This window comes from Leptosomus discolor, chromosome Z (assembly GCF_034619465.1).
Source record: "Leptosomus discolor isolate bLepDis1 chromosome Z, bLepDis1.hap2, whole genome shotgun sequence".
NCBI classification, from domain to species: Eukaryota; Metazoa; Chordata; class Aves; order Leptosomiformes; family Leptosomidae; genus Leptosomus; species Leptosomus discolor.
The window spans coordinates 18,615,503-18,633,135 of NC_141419.1; the positions used below are offsets into that span (position 1 = coordinate 18,615,503).

General features: G+C 49.7%; 1 protein-coding gene across 2 annotated transcripts; it reads right to left on the minus strand.

Annotated features, from left to right (window-relative positions):
- Positions 1-10,615: 10,615 nt before the first annotated feature.
- On the minus strand, positions 10,616-16,697 carry HEMGN (hemogen). 2 transcript variants are annotated; one of them, XM_086479775.1, is made up of 4 exons: positions 16,527-16,697; positions 13,123-13,219; positions 12,390-12,658; positions 10,616-10,930 (listed from the first exon to the last, which is right to left on the minus strand). In XM_086479775.1, the coding sequence occupies exons 1-4, from the start codon at positions 16,609-16,611 to the stop codon at positions 10,767-10,769; spliced, it is 615 nt and encodes a 204-aa protein (XP_086335901.1). In that variant the 5' UTR covers positions 16,612-16,697; the 3' UTR covers positions 10,616-10,766. The 2 variants fall into 2 exon arrangements, with proteins under 2 accessions (XP_086335901.1, XP_086335902.1); XM_086479776.1 differs by lacking the exon at positions 10,616-10,930 and adding an exon at positions 10,955-11,213 and having other exon boundaries at positions 16,527-16,694.
- Between the last annotated feature and the right edge of the window lie 936 nt (positions 16,698-17,633).

Below are 17,633 nucleotides of genomic sequence, written 5' to 3' on the forward strand. Positions count from 1 at the left end.
TTGCTTGTAATTCTCAGGCACCATCCAGAATAAGGAACATTTTGATTTCTGGAAGCCTTGTTGTAGATATCTGAGGGCCTTTCTTTTAGCAAGTTAGTCTAAGTTTCAAACTAGTCTTTTGATTTCTGGGAGAAGAGTCCAACAGGTTTGGGTTATAACCCTGTAGGAAACACTAAGTATAAGCACTGATGAGAAGAGAAGGGCCTTGAAAGTGCACGTTCCTCAAAGGACAGAGCCTCTTGGTTCCTCTTCTGCCCGAGTTCTGGTACGGTCAGGCCCTGCACTGCCTCTGAGAAAGAGGTGGATTGTTACAGCCTAGAAGAACATTTTATTATGTATCAGAGATTTTTTGTATTTACCCTTCTACTTCACTTGTAATGGAAATAAATCTTTGCCCTGTTGTTTGTAATGAAGTGTCTCTGAGTTTTTCAGGCCTTCGCTGCACTCCTGAGACCAGGAGAGTGATGATATAGAGCAAGATGTGTGTCACGTGCTGCTGCTTGCATTTCTCTGTCTGTCTTACTGTGGCTTTTTTTGGTCTGCTGGGATTGCTGAAGATATCAGAGGGAGGGAGGGAGCAGCAAGGCCACGCTAGAGGTGACTTACCAAACTTCTGCAAACCCCCTCCCCCATCACCAGTCTGCTTTCAAGGTCTCCTGTCAGGCCATAAGTGTCCCCAGACATCAATACATGAAGCTCCAGCCCAGCCAGGTGCCTCTGCTAAAAAGAGGCAGGTGGGGAAGCCAAGGCTACTACCTGTGATAGGAACACAAGCTGAGAGATGGTCAAGGGAATTGTGCTTGGCGTTAATTACTCTTTGATTGCTCCAGCATGGAGCTGGGCCAGCTGGAGAAGGTTTTGCTGCAGGAGACAATGTTATGTTGCCTGTCCTGTGGCAGCAGCACCAGAAATGCTTGGTCTTGCTTCCTGCACCCCGGGCCAGTGAGTTTTTTTGGCTACAGACATGAAGTTCCCGCAGCCAAGGGCTGACACTGTGTTCACTTTGTGTAACAGCAACATCTGTGGGAAAAATGCATCAAGCAGCAACCATACCTAATGGGAGGAGTAACAGGCCTTCAGGGGCAACTCCACATCTCAGGGTGATAATCTGGCTTGCACATGGCTAAGGTAATGGCAGATATTGCCCCATCTCCTACTGAGAGTGTGGTGACCAGCTTCCTGAGGGGTTTTGAGGGAAAGCGAGCTCTGCAGCTGGTGCCCTGTCAACAGGCCAAGATGCCTGGAGGGCTGTGAATGAGATAGGAACAGGCAGTTTAATGTGCTGAGTTATTGAAGAGCAGATAGGAAAGTCTTCTTCAATAGCTCTGGGACTCCCAGGTATGATTTATCTGCCTTTGGAAGAGGCCAAGAAGTGCATCAAATATATGAGAAAGAGTAGGCGGGGGAGGCAGCTGCCATTTAGCCAGGAGGGAGTACCCTGGAGGGAGTCCAAAGCTTTGTGAGTTGTAGTTAAAGGTCAGTCTGTGCAGCTGGGGAAGGGCTTTAGCTGTATCCGTTACCTAGAACTGCAATGCCAGCATTACTGATCAGAGAGGATGTCCCATTCACGCAGTGCCTGGATGTGAACTAATGTGAAGACAGGAAGGCTGATGCTCTTCAGGGGACTGACTGTACAGAGTCTGCTGTATGGGGAAACAGTGGCCCATGTCACCACAAAGAGTAGCTTCACACGCTTGTCTTGGTGTAGGCCTGGAGCCCTGATTCATAGGAGGCATCATCTAGACAGCAGAGCTGATTTCTCAGCTCCTCCTGTTTGAATTTATGCCTTCTCCGTGTTCAAGTTCAAGAAGTCAAGGTGGGAGATGATGGCATCAGCTATACCTAGAAGCCTGGGTTATTTCTGGGAGCTACTTTTGGATCTGGAGCAATCACCCCAACCCCTCCTTGTGCTGGCAGACTGAGAGGGAGGGAATGGGCATCTCGGTGGGGAGCCCCAGCTCAGGGCTGCCAGACTCTGAACTCTCACTACCTCCATCAGTATTTGAACATAGGGTGCTGCTGGTAGTCCCTAGGGTGTATAGGGACCAATAATGTAGTGAGAATGAAGTAACCTGGCCACGCTGCTTCAGCCAAGAGGAAAAGGAGGCTGTATCCTAGCTGTTTCTGCTGATTGGATGTCCATAGGGTTGTTCAGGGCCAGACGTCTGGCTGAAAGTGGCCATGGAGTAAGCAGGAACGGTAGCTGTGGGCTGGCTCAAAAGGAGCTCGAGGAACCCACTGCTATCCCTTCTCTTCCTCATATGCCAGGAAGTTCAGATTTGCTCGCCAATTAGGAATTTGCAAAGCTGTTGTCTGGATGTGAATTACCCAAAGAGATCTTAATTGACAAAAAATTCTTAGTACTTACCCCTGCTTCTTGATGTTATGTTCTCCCTTCCTGTGTCCTCAGGTTGATGGCTGCAGGGGTGGGGGAGGGGGTCTTACAACAAGTTACCAGCATCTGAATGTCTTCAATAGTCAGATCATGATGTTCCTGGTGAAGGTTTTCTTCTCTTCATCATGAGGCACACGGTGCTGATGGTGATGATTTCTTCCTTCTCAGTCTTGGGGTTCACTGGAGTTCATTTCTGTATGTGTGTTGTTTTTCAATGGTTCCCAAATTGTTTTGGAGTTTTTTTGTGTTCTCCTCGTTTCCTCTAAAATTGCTTTTACTGAAATAACATGGGTTTGCACTCCTGCAACAATGAGTGACTGAACACTGTGATAGGCTGGGGCCCATGGTGTTGCCCTGGAGTCACAGATAGTTCAAGCCACACAGAATAAATAACCATTACCAGTATAAATGAAAACAAATGTAGGTGCTAGTTTTCTGACCACTGATTACTGTCACAGCCAAACAAGCTGAAATCGTCTCAGGCCAAGACAAGACCAGTCAAGTCCTGATCCTCTACTCTGTGAGGTCAACACAAAACCGTGACCCCTGAATAATAATATATTTGCAAGCTATGTTTAAAACCAGGTCCTATCTACTGTCACAACCAAGAGACCCCACACCAGTGGGCTGGGAGAGGATGGTCTCTTGAGGTGTGCAAAGTCTGTTCTTCTTTCTGTTGTGTCTCAGGGCTTACATCTGTTGTGGCCCAGTCTCCTGTGCTGCCAGTGGGCAAGTCTTGGGGGTCTAAGTGAGATGGATGCAGCCTAGGGAGGGGGTTCCTCTGCTGGGGTTGTGTCCACTGGCACCAACCCGGAGTCCCTGCTGCGGTATGGAGACTGGGAGTAGGGGTGAAGGCTGGGGAAGCACAAAGAGGCAGTAGAAATCTCAGCACCTCAGCTCTCACTATGGATTTTCTGCTGACCAGCGATGAGTTACGTGTGACACTGTCAAACAAAAGGAAACATTGATGGGAGAAATCTGAATGCAGATCAGTGCGTGACAGTTACCACCAGTGTGGGACCAACGCTGTGGGACGGAGAAGCAGAGGGGAGGTATAAAATTTCCCTGAAAGACCTGCCTGATGTTGTGGTTGCTGATGTCTAATCACAGAATGAGGGGACCAGCTTTTTCTTTCACTAAGGGAACTACAGCTAAATCATTTGCTTGAGGACAGTCAACAGTGCAGGAGAGTCTGAGTTGTGCACTTGAGCAAAAATGCTTTTCAGTAAACGCACTTCAGCTTGATTGGGATAATTATCCTAAACCCAAGAAAAATGCAACACAATGTGCTCCGAGCCCTGGCCATTTGCCATGCACGTAGCACCTCAAGGAGCTCTGGGGTCTGTAGCAGATGGAGTTTGGCTGGGTGAAAGGTGCATAGACTGGGTGGTGACATGAAAATCCCAGGTACTCCAGATGTCCTCACATGTCTTTGTATGAAGGCTGACCTTGCACTGTGGCTCCATTCTCTGGGCAACAGCAGAAATGCCTGACTGGGCCATGGATGCCTAGTGAGTGGTCCCACTCTGCTACGGTGTGAGAGGCTGTGCCTGGAGTATTACTGTTAATATTGTTGGTTTTATTAACGGAGGAAGCAGAGGATGATTCAGGGCTTGGGCCTTTGTGCAGGGAACATTCATTTTAGAAAAAACAGTCTTGTTGCAAAGAACACCTTTCTTATATCACCTCTTTCATATTTTGTCTTCATGGAGGTTTTCTCCATCCCTTCCCTTCCAGAGAAAAGGCAAAAGAAAGCCCCACTTGAAGCAACTAGGGCAAATGATTTCAAGCCTTCCCATTTGAGCGGATATAAGATACAGTACCTCTGTGCCACAACAGGAGCTAGTCTGAAACTTATGAACATTACCAGCAGTGCAACAATTAACACTGTTAGGAATAAAACCCTCCTTTGCATCTCCAGCAAAGCAAAACACTCATAAAAATGAGGTGCCTTCCTCATCTTCAACAGCCACCACATCGAGTCATAGAATAGTTTGGGTTGGAAGGCACATGTAAAGGTCATCTAGTCAAATCCCCCTGCAGTGAGCGGGGACATCTTCAAGCAGATCAGGCTGCTCAGAGCCCAATCCAACTTGACCTTGAATGTTGCCAGGGATGGGGCTTCTACCACCTCTCTGGGCAGCCTATTCCATGTTTCACCACCCTCATCATAAAAAATTTCTTCCTTATATCTAGTCTGAGTCTACCTTCTTTTAGTTTAAAACCATTACTGCTTGTCCTGTCGCTACAGGCCCTGCTAAAAAGATTGCCCCCGTCTTTCTTACCGGCCTCATTTAAGTACAGGACGGCCACCGCGAGGTCTCCTCGGAGCCTTCCCCTCTCCCTTGTCACCCCAGCTGCTGACAAACGGAGCGAGCCGGTCTCCCCGGCTGCCAGTGCCAGGGTGGCACTTCTCCGTTCCTTCCCGCGGGCGCCACCGCAGCCCTTGCGGCAGCCGGCGGCGGGTCTCACGCCACCCCCGGCATGGGGACACAGCCTTGCCACCACCCCGCGACCCCCTCCGGGGACGGGGCTGCTCCCTGCCTGCCGGTGCAGCCCCCCCGCTCCCCGCCCCTGGCGTCCCGGGAGAGGCGGGGGACGGTGCTGCCGCTAGAGAGCACTGCCGGACCGTGCCGCCGCCGGGCCGTGCCGCCGCCCGACCGTGCCGCCGCCAGGCCGTGCCGTGCCGGGGCGGCGGGGGGCGGCGGGTCCCAGCGCTTTGCGAGCCCGCAGGAGCCCCCGCAGGAGGCCGGTACCTGAAAATTGGCGGCTAATTCTTCCACAGAATGTAATGCTCAGCTGTAAAAAAATTCAGTCTGCAATTAAACTTGCCGACAAACAAGCAGTGGTTTCCAGAGGCTTGTAATTCTGCGCTCGAGCCACATTTACTGCTTTTGCAAATTACTCGGAAGATGGTGTCTACAGAAGAGGGTTGAAAAAAGATCATTATTAAGGCCACAAAGCTCAGATCACACTGTTTACCACATAAGTCATGTCTTAGTTTCTTTTCTCTGTGTTTTCTGTGTTTCGTCACTGAAAACCTCAGGTAGTCTGAGGGAGACAAAGGCACAGTCGTGCTTAAAGCTCCAGGTCCGTCCAAATGGACTGAGTTTCAGCCAGTGGGCTGAGGCAAGTGAGCATTCCCCCTGCTTGTGTGGATGAGCCCACACCTGGAATACTGGAATCAGTTAGGGTAAGCCAGTACAAGAAAGACATTGTTATACTGAAGCCCAGCTGAGGTCATCGAAACGGAGAGTAGAGCATAGGACAGACTGAGGGAATCAGCTTTATTCACCTGAAGGAGAGAAGGTGAGCATGGAGTCTAACTTAAAGTCCTAAAGAGGGTTCCAGAGAAGGCGGAGCTGGGGTCTTCTCTGAAGTGCACCGTGACGGGGCAAGAGGCAAGGAGCAAAAGCTGTGGCAAGGGAAATTCTGATTGGACATAAGGAAAAACCTTCTTCCTTTGAGAGTGGGGCAGCCCTGGGATGGTGACCAGAGATGGAGGGGATCTCCAGTCTTGGAGATGGTCAACATCTGGTTGGAAAAATCCCTAAGCAGTCTGGTCAGTTAGCCATGCTTTGAGAAGAGGTTGGATTCAAGAACTCCAGAGATCTCTTCCCATTTACCTTTTTCTACAGTTACATGATTTCCTGGTGACGCAGGAGAGCCCGGCCAGCCGGTGGAGCACTGCTGAGCCCATCTGGGCATACAGCTGCAGTCCGTGGCAGCACTGGCAGTATTAGAGATGTATTTATTTAAATGGCAAACATGGACCAGGAAGAATCTCAGAGCTAACACGTTCTGAGCAGGAAACAGTGGCCGAAGAAGGAGTGGGTATCTGCTGTCACCAGGATTTACTGCTTAAAGTCAATATTTGTAAATCAACCAGAAAATTTTCTTCTCTCTGCCAGACCAAGCCCTTGTGGGGTGCAATGGCTTTTCATTGACCTCTGGTGGCCTGTGGCTCTTAAGTTGCTGGCCCACTTCTTTCTGCTCAGGCTTAGCTATGACTTCACTTCTGCTAAGGACGAGAAAACACTCCTGGCTCAAAACATCACCCATGAGCAACAGCCTGCCACAAATCACCACTGACTTTCTGCAAATGCAGTGGACCCTGTTTCACGAGAGCAATTTGAGAAGTGCGAAGCCAGGGTGCACAAACCAAACAACCTCTCTTATCCCACAGATCTGGAAGCATGTTTCCTGAAAGGATATTGAAAGGTGATTGGCAGTGGACAGAGGAGAGTCTGGTTTTCCTGGATATCATGTCAGCTTCTCTCTCCTTAGCTGTCCTGTCGTGGCTGTCAGCTCTCAGGATGGCTCCCCGTGCTCTGCAGGGCATCGGGACAGGACCTGTGGCCCTGAAATAAGCTCACAGCAGCACGGTCATCCCAGCCCAGTAGACATTAACAAACACCAAGCTGAATCTCGTGAGCGAGGAGACAATCGTAGTGGTCATACCCACTGCATATTACAGCATGCCTGCCTTGGTCTGTGTGGCTCAGGTGGCAGGTCAAAGTGTCCTGGAAGAGCCTCAGGCAGCCCTCTCAGCTGTACAGCATAGCAAGGAGGAGAGCATTGTGTCGGGCACTGACACAGCTCCCTGTGCTGGCCCTGTAGCTCAAAAGCTATCTCCCTGCACCCGTCACCCACTCATCATGAAGTAGGCTAGTCAAAGGTCTCTTACCTCCCCCAACCTTCCCCTTCATTCAGACCCAGACTCTACTTGTCATCCCAGAGGGTGAAAATTTGCTTTATTGGGCACTCTGTTAATGGCCCTGGGTAAAAATATCTTTCTGGGGCTCAGGAAGGAGGGAAGGGAGGGAGAAGGTGATGCATTGCATCTGCAAAACAGCAGCCTCCCTTGCCTACCTACAGCTGCTGTGGTCAACCTGACCCCAGCTCCATTCAGGCAGCAGAACCTACCTCAGAGATGCACATGGACCCCCCATGTGTCCAGCTTTGCACCTGAACCCCATCCGTACAAGCAAGAGCTCTGTAATCTGCCATCTTGTCAGAGAAAGAAACAGTGTGTTGTGAGTGAAAGTGCAGATAAGGAGGGCTTTATCTTTTCCTCGGTTATTTGGTGATAAGATTTGTTGCTTGCAGGCACACCTCTCTTGCTGTCTGCAAAAGAGCAGCTCTAAGACAGAGTGTGCGGTACCCAGGGTGACTCCAGGACCTCAGGGCCACCAAAGGCATCTCCGCAGAGATGGACAGAGGTGCTTTCTCTGGTTCCCGTGAGCCTCTGCCGACAGGGAGCTCCCCAGCCCTTGTGGTGCAGGATCAGCACATGTATTTCAGCAATGAGCCTTGCCCAGTGTTGATGGAGACCTCACCCTGCCAGGCCTTTGCCACCTCCTGTAGCTCCACTTCAACACTGGAGAAGGAGGGGAGTGGTTGTATTGAGCCCACCTTGACTGATGGGAGCTATGAGATGAGTCTAAAGCCTCCCAGAAGTTTCTTTTCCCCAAAATCTAAAGGACTCTGGAAATAAGGTGAGCCTAAATGTCTGCAGATATGGAGGCGGGCAGCACGGCTGACTCCCCCTCCCTGTGAGCACTACAGAAGGTTGGGGAGCTGGAAAGAGCCACCAGCTCTTGTTGGCCTCCACAATGGCACATGTAGGGCTCTGCCAGGCAGAAGGGTCTCCTGGCCTGCCTGGCAGCAGCAAACCATACAACCTAGCCTTGCAACATGGTGTGGACACCACACTTGCAGGAGGACCCCAGCACATCTTTTGTGATGGTAGTCAACCATAACATAGCCTCTGGCTCCCCTTCAGGCTGGTGCACCCTCAGCTGCCTTCACCCAGTGCCTTGGTCTGGGTTCAGCATCCCGCCATACTGAAGGGCTTCTGCGAGGCCCTCCAGTTATGTCTTAAGTATTTAAGGTATGAGGTTTTGGTAGTTCATGGCAGAATTTGAGAGATCTTGTTCTTCTTCCAGCGGTATCAGTCACTCAAGTGCAGCCTTCTGTTAGCTGAGATGTCTATGCAGGCCAAAAGAGTGCCAGGACATCTGCATAAGGAGCCTTTTCCCTCCAGGAGCTGCCTGTGGGTAATGGTCTGCATTCGCTTGGTTATGGGGCTGCTGGATCCCAGGTACTTTAGAGCTTCTGGCAGTATAACCGCAGAGGTTATCCCAGGATTTTAGGGTGGGGAGGCTGTGCTAGTTAGGATTTAGGGTTAGGGTTACGGTTTGATGTTATGGTTACGGGATAGGGTTAGGGTTAGGATTGAGGATAGGGTTGGGGATAGGGTTGGGGGTTAGGGTTAAGGGTTAGTGTTTGAGGTTAGGGTTAGGGTTATGGTTAGGATTAGGGTTAGGATTAGGGTTAGGGTTAGGGATAGGATTTAGGGTTAGGGTTAGGGTTGGGGTTAGTGTTAGGTTTTACAGTTTAAAGTTAGGGTTAGGATTAGGGTTTAGGGTTAGGGCTTAGGGTTAGGGTTAGGGGTTAGGGTTAGTGTTTTGTGTTTAGGTTTAGGGTTAGGTTTAGATTTAGGGTTAGGGTTTAGAGTTAGATTTAGGGTTAGGTCTTAGGGTTATGGGTTAGGTTTAGGGTTATAGGGACATACGATAGCCTCAGTACAGACTATGCAAGATAGAATTATTGGTCATTTAGAAGGGTTAGGTCTTCAAATACCTAGAGAAAATACATCTCCTGCCAGTGAGGTAAAATTTTTAGGTATTTGGTGGAAAGGAGGGTCAGGTTGCATTCCACAAGGTATCCTTTCCACACTCGACGAAATAAAGATCCCAGAAAATAAAAAGGAATTGCAACATACCTTGGGACTATTTGTCTTTTGGAGAAAACAAATCCTTGGTTTTTCTATAATAGTCTGACCCTTGTATGATCTACTTGGAAAGGGAAAGGCTTTCTACTTGGAAAGTGGAATTGGTCCGTGACCCATGACAAGGCCCTGCAACTTTTAATTTTTGAGGTTAACACACATCAGGCACTAGGACCCATTCATGCCACAGATCCCATTCAAATTGAGTGGAGATTTGCCGATTCAGGACTGTCGGTCCATATGTGGCAAAAGGGACCTGAGGGTCCAACAAGACCAATAGGGGTTTACTCTCACAGTTTCAAAGATGCAGAAAAATTATATTCTATATGGGAAAAGGGTTTGTTTGTTGTGAGTGTTGCCATACAAGTAGCTGAATGAACAATACACCAGCAACCCCTTATTTTGGGGTTGGGTTTAGGGTTAGGGTTACGTTTTAGGGGCAGGGTTAGGTTTCGGACTTGGGTTAGGGTTTAGGGTTCGGGTTCGGTTTAGGTATAGGGCTAGGGTTAGGGTTAGGGTTAGGGTTAGGGGTTAGGGTTAGGGTTAGGGTTAGGGTTAGGGTTCAGTTTAGGTATAGGGCTAGGGTTAGGGTTAGGATTTATGGTTAGGGGTTAGGGTTAGGGTTATAGTTAAGGCTAAGTGTTTAGGTTTAGGCTTAAGGTTAAGGTTTATGGTTAAGGGTTAGGTTTAGGGTTAGGGGTAGGGTTAGGGTTAGAGTTATGGGTTAGGGTTAGCACCTCATGTGACATCTCTGAGACCGAAGCAGGGGTGTGAGTCAGTGATATCCATTCTGTCATTGCAGAGGCAGTGTTACTGGTGTCACCAGTGAGGTGATATCTGCTAAGATGCAGTCTGCAGGGCTCTGGGACAGCAGCAACAACAGCTCCAGAGCCAGAGAAAAAAACATAAAACACCTGAATCGAGGGTGATCTCAGGGCCTGGCCAGCCCTGTGCCCTGGGAGACAGCCCCTTGGTAAGTCAGATCATGGCAATAGAGACCTCCACCCAAGGAGGAGGAAGACCCTCTGTGTCAGTATATTACAGGTACATAAGGGAGCTAGCCCCCTGCTGTGCATGGGACGGAAGACCACAAGACCTGAAATGTGGGAAGAGAGAGAGGTTGCCCCCATTCCCTCCTGGCTTCAGGAGAAATCCTGTGTGTGTGGCTGAGAAGCCAGGGACACAGCAGCTCTGCAGAGTGGCCCCAAATGGCATTTCACTGACAAAGGTGTATGGTTCAGCAAAGTTTCGGCCTGTTGCACTCAGCTGTTTTCAACCATCTTTTGTTTTCCTAATGCAGCAGCTCACCAAGGTCAGAGTAGGATTGCCCAGGAACTGAAAATAAAATGCTTTCCAGGCTTTAGGAAAGCAAGCTATTTACCAGGGAGGAAAACAGGCCATGAGAAAAACCTTCAGACTAAACATAATAACACAAAGGGCTGTAGGGTTTATCAGGTGCAGGAAAAAGCCCAAGCTGGGCAGCTCCAACTCTGATGGGTTTCAGCTTTCCAATGCCACTCACATTTCTGCAAATCAGAAATGCCTTTCAGAAATACATGTGGATGCTGGTCTGTACGCTTAAACTGCAGTGTCGTGGGGCACCGTGCAGCCCTCTGTGGGACCACCAGCCAGGTGAAACAGACTGCTGGCAGAGGGGGCAGGGGGGCTCATGAGACACAGACAGTCGGCAACTCCCAAAGGACTGCCTTTGTGCAAGTGACCAGGTTCTTCCTCATTGTAACCTAAAAGAAACACAGAAAGCAGAGTGACTGTGAAAGTGCTTTTTATTACCACAAGAAAGGTTTATATTTCACACATTTATATAGCACAGGGAAGAAACTAGTGAAACCCACTGTGCAGTACTTATCAGAGTTTGTCAGGCAGGAGGCAAAACATCAAAAGGGAAAAAACCCAAACAAAAGAGAGTATCTGTACGATAGTCATTATCCTGCCTTTAATTTTCGAAAGGAATATTCAAAACTTCTGGTATTTCTGCTTCTGCTGGTTTCAGCACCACTTCTTCACCTGTAAGGCATGTAAGAGACAGCTCATTTCATATTGGTGGGCTCTCATGTGTCACCTCTCCATGCTGTGCTAGAGCCCCCAACCCAGGGTCAGGCTCCTGCGGTTGCCTGTGATGTTAGGTAGCTCCTGGTGGCCTGCCTGCTTTTCAAAGGACACAGCAGTCCCAGGGGTTGTGGAGGGGAGCTGGATAGAGTAAATCCCCAGCGGGTTTAAAGGCAGGAGGCAAATAAACGCAGCCCTGATGCTTGCCCATTTCAAGATGCAGAATAGTTGTTTTCCATGGCACAAGGGCATTGCACGCCTTACAGCAAGAGGCCTCCTCTTCTCTCCTGGCACAGACATTGCTAGAAATGCAGTAATGGTGGTGGGGGGGGGGGGTGGGGGGGGGGGTGGGGGGGGGTGGTGGTGTCAGAGGATGCTTACCACCTCTGAAGCAGATCCTAGGTTTTCCTGGTTTTGAAGCAACATGCATGCTTGGCCCACTGACCACTAAAGTAAATGTGCAGTCCTCTTCCCAAACCAGACCTAGGAGCAACTCCTGCTGGCCCAAGCTGCATTAGCTTTAAATGGATTTCTTGAGCCCAGATGGCAATCTGCCATTCAGACCACCTTAGTGCCCTGCATGCCACAGCCCTGGCAGGTTTCAAAGGGACAGTCCCCTGCAGACACCCACCCCTTGCCCCAGTGCCCACCTTTCCTTCCTCCCCCACCAGGTGTCGGCCCCAAAACCGGGTGAGTTGTGGACAGAGCATGTCCAGGCTTTGGCTCTCCCTGACCATCTCTGGCCTCAAGAAACCACATCTTCTCTCCACAGCATCTCTGCCCCCTCGGCAGAGCCACAGAGGTGTCCTTAGGATAAGTGGCTGTTTAGGACCAGGGACCACAGACCCCATGCCAATGATGCTACTGACAGTAGTGGGCTTTTTGTCACTCCCCATGACTTGAAAAGTGGTATCTGTCCTCACAGCACCGACATCACGCAGTGCCCCCCCCCCCCCCCCCCAGCCCCCCTTTCCCAGCTACCCAAGTCACATTTGGTAGGGTAGGGACCCGTGCCCCAGTGGTGCTGTGGGCTGGTTGTTGGTAAGGTGGGCAACCTTGGCTGACAGACATCAAGAAGTGGCACTACACTGCCCCTCAAGCCCGTATGGGGCCAACGGCTCTCCGGCAGCTTACCAGCAGGATCCTGGCTCCCGGCTGCTGGGTCTCCCTCCTCAGCTCCTGGTTGCCTCACACTGACCTCGCCTTCGATGGACTGCATGGGCAGCTCTTCTTGGTACACAGGCTTAGGTGATGCCAGCTCAGAGGACTCTGGCTCAGCCTCCTCCTCTGTGTCAGGCTGATGGCCCAGCTCTGGTTCTGGCTTCTGGCTGGGCTTCATCGCTGATTGGCGGTACTGTTTTCTCCTGGCTTCTCTGCCCTTCTTTTGTTGTTTTTTCTGCTCCCTTCCAGGGGATTTCACAGGGGTGAAAGAGTTAGTTGTGGGGAAGACGACTTTCCCTCCTGCCCTGAGGCCACTTTGCTGCCCCCCCTGCTGTGACTGCAACCTAGTCCGGCACAGCAGAACCTGCACTTCTGCAGTTCTCCTCCCCAGCCCCACACAGCAATCCTGTGGCTGCACAGGGGGTGGGAGCTTGAGCACCAAATTTTTCCCCAGCCCCACGCTGTGTTTGAGGATTGTTTGCCATCCAACCCACCACCTATGTAACCCACCCCCTGTCCGTCTCTGCCTTCCAACGCCTGCCTAGACCTTCAGCAGCTACCAGCTGCAGATCACCTTTCCCCACTGAAGACTGACAGGGCCCAGCTTGGCTCTGTCCTTGTGGGAAGATGGAGGGGCTGGGCTGCCATGCCTGGGCTCAGGTTAAGTGCACCAAGAAAATGACTCCACAGCATAAGCAGGATTTACCTCGGAAACCACTCAAATGCTTCTTTCTCCTGGGCTTCTGCTTTTCTTTTCTGGAGCATCTTCCGGTCTCTCAAGCGGCGGTGGGTGATAATGACTTCTAAGAACAAATTGAGTACTAATGTGACATGTTGGCATATGGACAACAATCCCTCCCTGCCTGATGACAAAGCACTTATGCAAAAGGCCATGCTCTTTTTGTCCTGAAGCAGGTCTCTGTATGAAACCACTTGGGCACTGTGCTTCCAGCTCAGCATCAGTGGGTAGGATCTGATGACACACCACCAATAGCTCCCAGGCTCCTGTGCTGAAAGTTACTCTAAATTTCTAGTTGAAGTTTTCTTCCTGCTGCTGCAGCCTCAGTGTGACGTCCAACCTGCTCACCACTGTAGGGACCCAGGGCCTGATGGCATCATGGGGCAGGTTTGTGTGGACACCATGAAATCCCTTGGACAGACATCACTACAGGCTGCAAGATAATTCTTTGTGTTTGCTCCATTGTTACCCTTTTCCCCAGATTAAGTGGTCACTGCTGAGATTAAGAGGCTCGTCTAACTAACAAAGGAGAAAGCCTTGCCTTGCAGAACAGCCAGCCCTACAGCATAGGAACAGGTTTGTGGGGACAAGGGGGGTGAGCCAGAGTGCACAGGCTTTCCTGTACATGGGTGCTTGTGTGTATTAGACTGAGACCCTGTAGGGGATGGTGACCCAACCAGAGACCAGGACAGGGCTAGGATACACTGCTGGGGGTGAGGAGAGTGGTCCCAAAGACCACACAAGTAGCCCCAAGCTGGTCTGCAGCTGTGAAGAGGACCATGGCAGGGCTGAAGACAGATTGACTTATGTGAGAAAGCTCCAATGCTGACTTTACCCTTTGAGCAAGATGTGCAGGTTACCTACAGCCACCAGGAGAAAGGGGTACCCCCCCAGATGGCAGTCACCCTGTGCAATGACTTCTTAGGCCAAGGTACATTGTGCCTATTTCACTGGCTGCAAAGGACTCCCCATGGCTTCCTGAGGCAAAGACATCTGAGCCATCTACACCTGGGTGAATGAATTCCTGAACTTCTCTGAAGCCAGCACTGAACTTCCTCCCCCATGTCTTTGTCCTAGCAGACAACATTCCTGATGATCACAGAATCACACAGAATCACAGAATGTTAGGGATTGGAAGGGACCTTGAAAGATCATCTAGTCCAACCCCCCCTCTCAGAGCAAGGCCACCTAGAGCTAATAGGTCTTGTGGTTTCTGATCCAGTCAGCCCTGAATTTTCTAGCTTGGACTCCAAGCTGTGAAAATAAAGACCTGGCTTGGACCAAGTAGCACAAGGCTGTTCCCTTGAGACAAAGGGCATTGCTCAGGAGCAACACCACCTCCCTGGGACCTGGGGAGAGAGGAGACTCTTCTCACACCTGCACTGAAGAGGTCACAGAAGCGCTTATTTTCACAATTTCAACAAAACCCACACAGTGAAAAAGCAAAACTATGACCTGCTCCTTCCAGATGTAGCCAGATCCAGCTCCTTCCACAAAGAGCCTCATCTCACACCAAAGTATTAGGTCAAATCAGTGAGGAATGGTCATTTTGTCATTCCCTTGTCCAGCTGGGAGAACTGGCAAGGTGAGAAGGAATTTCAATGCTGAGCTGGGACTACAGCTCTTGTATCCCAGATGTCTGATAAATGCAAGAAAAAATATAGTCCAGAACAGAAAAAAGCAAAACTGACAGCAGGAGCCAACCTCTACATAAAGCAGATCTTTACACAAGACACTTCTCGTAATTAACCATAATCTTGCAGAAATTTAGCTTGGAAAAGATTTGTTGATCTCTGTTCCAATGTCCTCAGCAAAGCAGGGCCAACTGTTAAAATTCCATCGGACGGTACAGGACATTGTCCAGGGAAGTATGGAATACCTCAAAGCCCACCTCTCTGGTCTCTGCAGCACTCTGTTAATTTTTTTCCTTTCTGTCCAGCTGTTTTTGCAACATGGACCTGGTGCCTCCTGTCCTTTCCCTGTGCACCCCTGCAATGTGTCTGTCCATCCCTTCTCTAGAACCCCTGTTAGGCAGGGGATAACTACAATGAGATCTCCCTCTCAGCCTTCCTCTTCTGGCTGAACAAGCCTGGTTTGTTCTGCCTGTCCTCATGTGTGATCTGCTCCAGCCTTTAGCAGCCTTGTTGGCTCTGCACTGGACTTATCCCTGTATGCCTTTGTCTTTCCTGTGCTGAGTTGCCTAAACCTGGACATGGTATTCAAAGTGCAGTAACAACAGCCACCATCACAACAACAAAATAAAAAATAATCCTACTTTCTCTTGCTGTCTTTGAGTTTTTCTGTTCTTTTATTGCCATTTTTTCTATGGTGGTTCTGGGAGCCCCCTTTGCTCTGAGCACAGTAAAGCCATACAGGAGAAGACAAGTCCTCTTTTAAAAAAATTCCAGCCTAACCAGACCAAAGAAAAAGGGCACAGCAGGATGTGATACGGTTGTGAAAGCCACATGCAATGACAGAGCCAGAGTAGCTCAGTCGTGGCAGGGGCATCTCAGCACAACCAGAAACTGTGTCAGCCTCTGAGACCAAAACCACTGCACTTGCACTGCATAACGTGCAGCCGAGTAGACATTCCTCAAATGGGAGGCAGTTCCCGGACATGAAGCAGTATCAGAGGCAGCAGGGCACAGCCAGCAGGAGATGACTGCCATCCACATAGCAAAAGGCAGGAAGCTGCCTGGGAAGATGAGGTTACAAGTTGCAGTAGCAGGATCTGCACAGGACTTCAGTTTAACTGCTGAAATACATCATCCCTTGGACATCCTTTTGCAGCCAATGTGGCTTTCTTTCCCTTTAAAAATGTTTTGTGAGCTGTAAAAGCATTTTTAGTTGCTTACAATCAGTCTCCTTGCCAACCCATCCTAAGCAAATTATTTTGCACAGGTAGCAAACACCCCGCATTTATTTCTAACCAGTCCAAGAGAGCACTCCCACAGCTGCTCCAAAGCTGTCTGTCACCTGCTAGTACTAGGCAGGAAAGATCACAGTAAAACTTCTGCATCCTGAAGAAAAATTATTTAGCAGAGGACACAAAGATACAGAGAGGAAATGAAAAGAAGGTAAATCCATCAGGCTAAGAGAACAATGAGGCAGTATTGCCAGTCTGCAAACAGATAATATATTGATGCTGCCTGAGAGACTTTGGCTGAGTTGGAAAGCCTTTATAGGTGCTTCTGCCTTTGTAATCCAAAATACAACATGGAAAAAAACACATATATTTGCAGTTAAATGTGCATCCTCCACCTCCCAAGCATAAACTGGTAATTATTAACTACTTTTTTAGAAACCATTGGTGACAAAGCTAATTCACTTCTCTCTCTGAAAACTCAAGTTAGGAGCAGTCTCATAATTACCTGGCACAGCATACTCTTCACTGGCTGCAGAGGATGGCAGGGAAGAATCTGAATGAGCTTCTAAGTCCTTCTTTGAATTCTCCATCGCTCTTCACAGTTTCGAATAGAATGCAGCTTAGTTCTCTGGGAACGGCGTCTGGAGATACTCGTGCAGCGTAATGAGCGCTTGAAAAAAATGCAGACTGCCCGCCCAAAACATCTTATCTGGCCAGGCCACTAGCAGAGTAATAATATTCTCCTTATCAGAGTGCAAAGGTGTGTGAGTGTCTGCCCAGGATCTACTGTGTGGATTGCAAAACATGTTAGTGCTTTTATACATTAAATAATTCCACTTTAGACAGGAAATTTACACTCACTGCTGCTAAACTGTGACTCAAATGCTCTCCTTTATTGCAGAGAGAAGCTGCATGGGAGGGTAGGATTTGGCACTGCCTTGCTGCTGGTTTCCAGAGTGAGATGCAGGGAGCTGGTGTTAGTCCTTGAGGACCCCTTGTGAGGTCTGAAATGGATGTATGTGTTTTGAAAGGTATTTACATAGGACTCAAGCAGTGCTGGTGGGAAGGGACCTCCATCTCCACTCCAGGCCCCCTGCCCCAGCAGAACGGTCTGCTGCACGAGGTCATATGCTGTGGCATCATATGCTTTGGAAACCCCTAAGAATGGAGACTGCCAAATTCATGTGACCTGCCCAAGGGCTGCACCACCTTCCTGGGAAATCCAGACAGAATAATGAATCCATACTGGGACTCCAGCCAAGGGCCTGTGCAAGTTGAAGACTTCCCAATGACTCATTGGTCCAGTACCCGCTGGATCAAGGCTATGAGCAAAGCACTTCCCTCGAGAAGCAGGATGGCAATGGGCAGCCCCAGTAAAACCAGTGGGAAGACCCAGCTGGTGCCTTGCTCTCACAGGAGGATATCCTTTAGTAGCTGCTGCAAGCTCCCTGTTGCCCATCACAGCGCCAAAGCTGTAGAGCATACGGGCTCACACAGCTTCTGTAGGACCGTCTTTGGGGCCAGGACAGCTGCAAAGGGGAAGCTTCTGGTTGATACAATGTCTTCAATCCTGACATCCTGCTCCCTGCTCTACGGCCTGCATGGCTGGACC

Excerpts from the sequence above, each read along its gene's own strand:
- HEMGN (XM_086479775.1), bottom strand. The coding sequence starts at position 16,611 with ATGGAGAATTCAAAGAAGGACTTAGAAGCTCATTCAGATTCTTCCCTG. Across the intron at positions 13,220-16,526 it reads TGAAGAGTATGCTGTGCCAG|AAGTCATTATCACCCACCGC; the intron begins GTAATTATGAGA and ends ATTTGTTCTTAG. Across the intron at positions 12,659-13,122 it reads GCATTTGAGTGGTTTCCGAG|GGAGCAGAAAAAACAACAAA; the intron begins GTAAATCCTGCT and ends ATCCCCTGGAAG.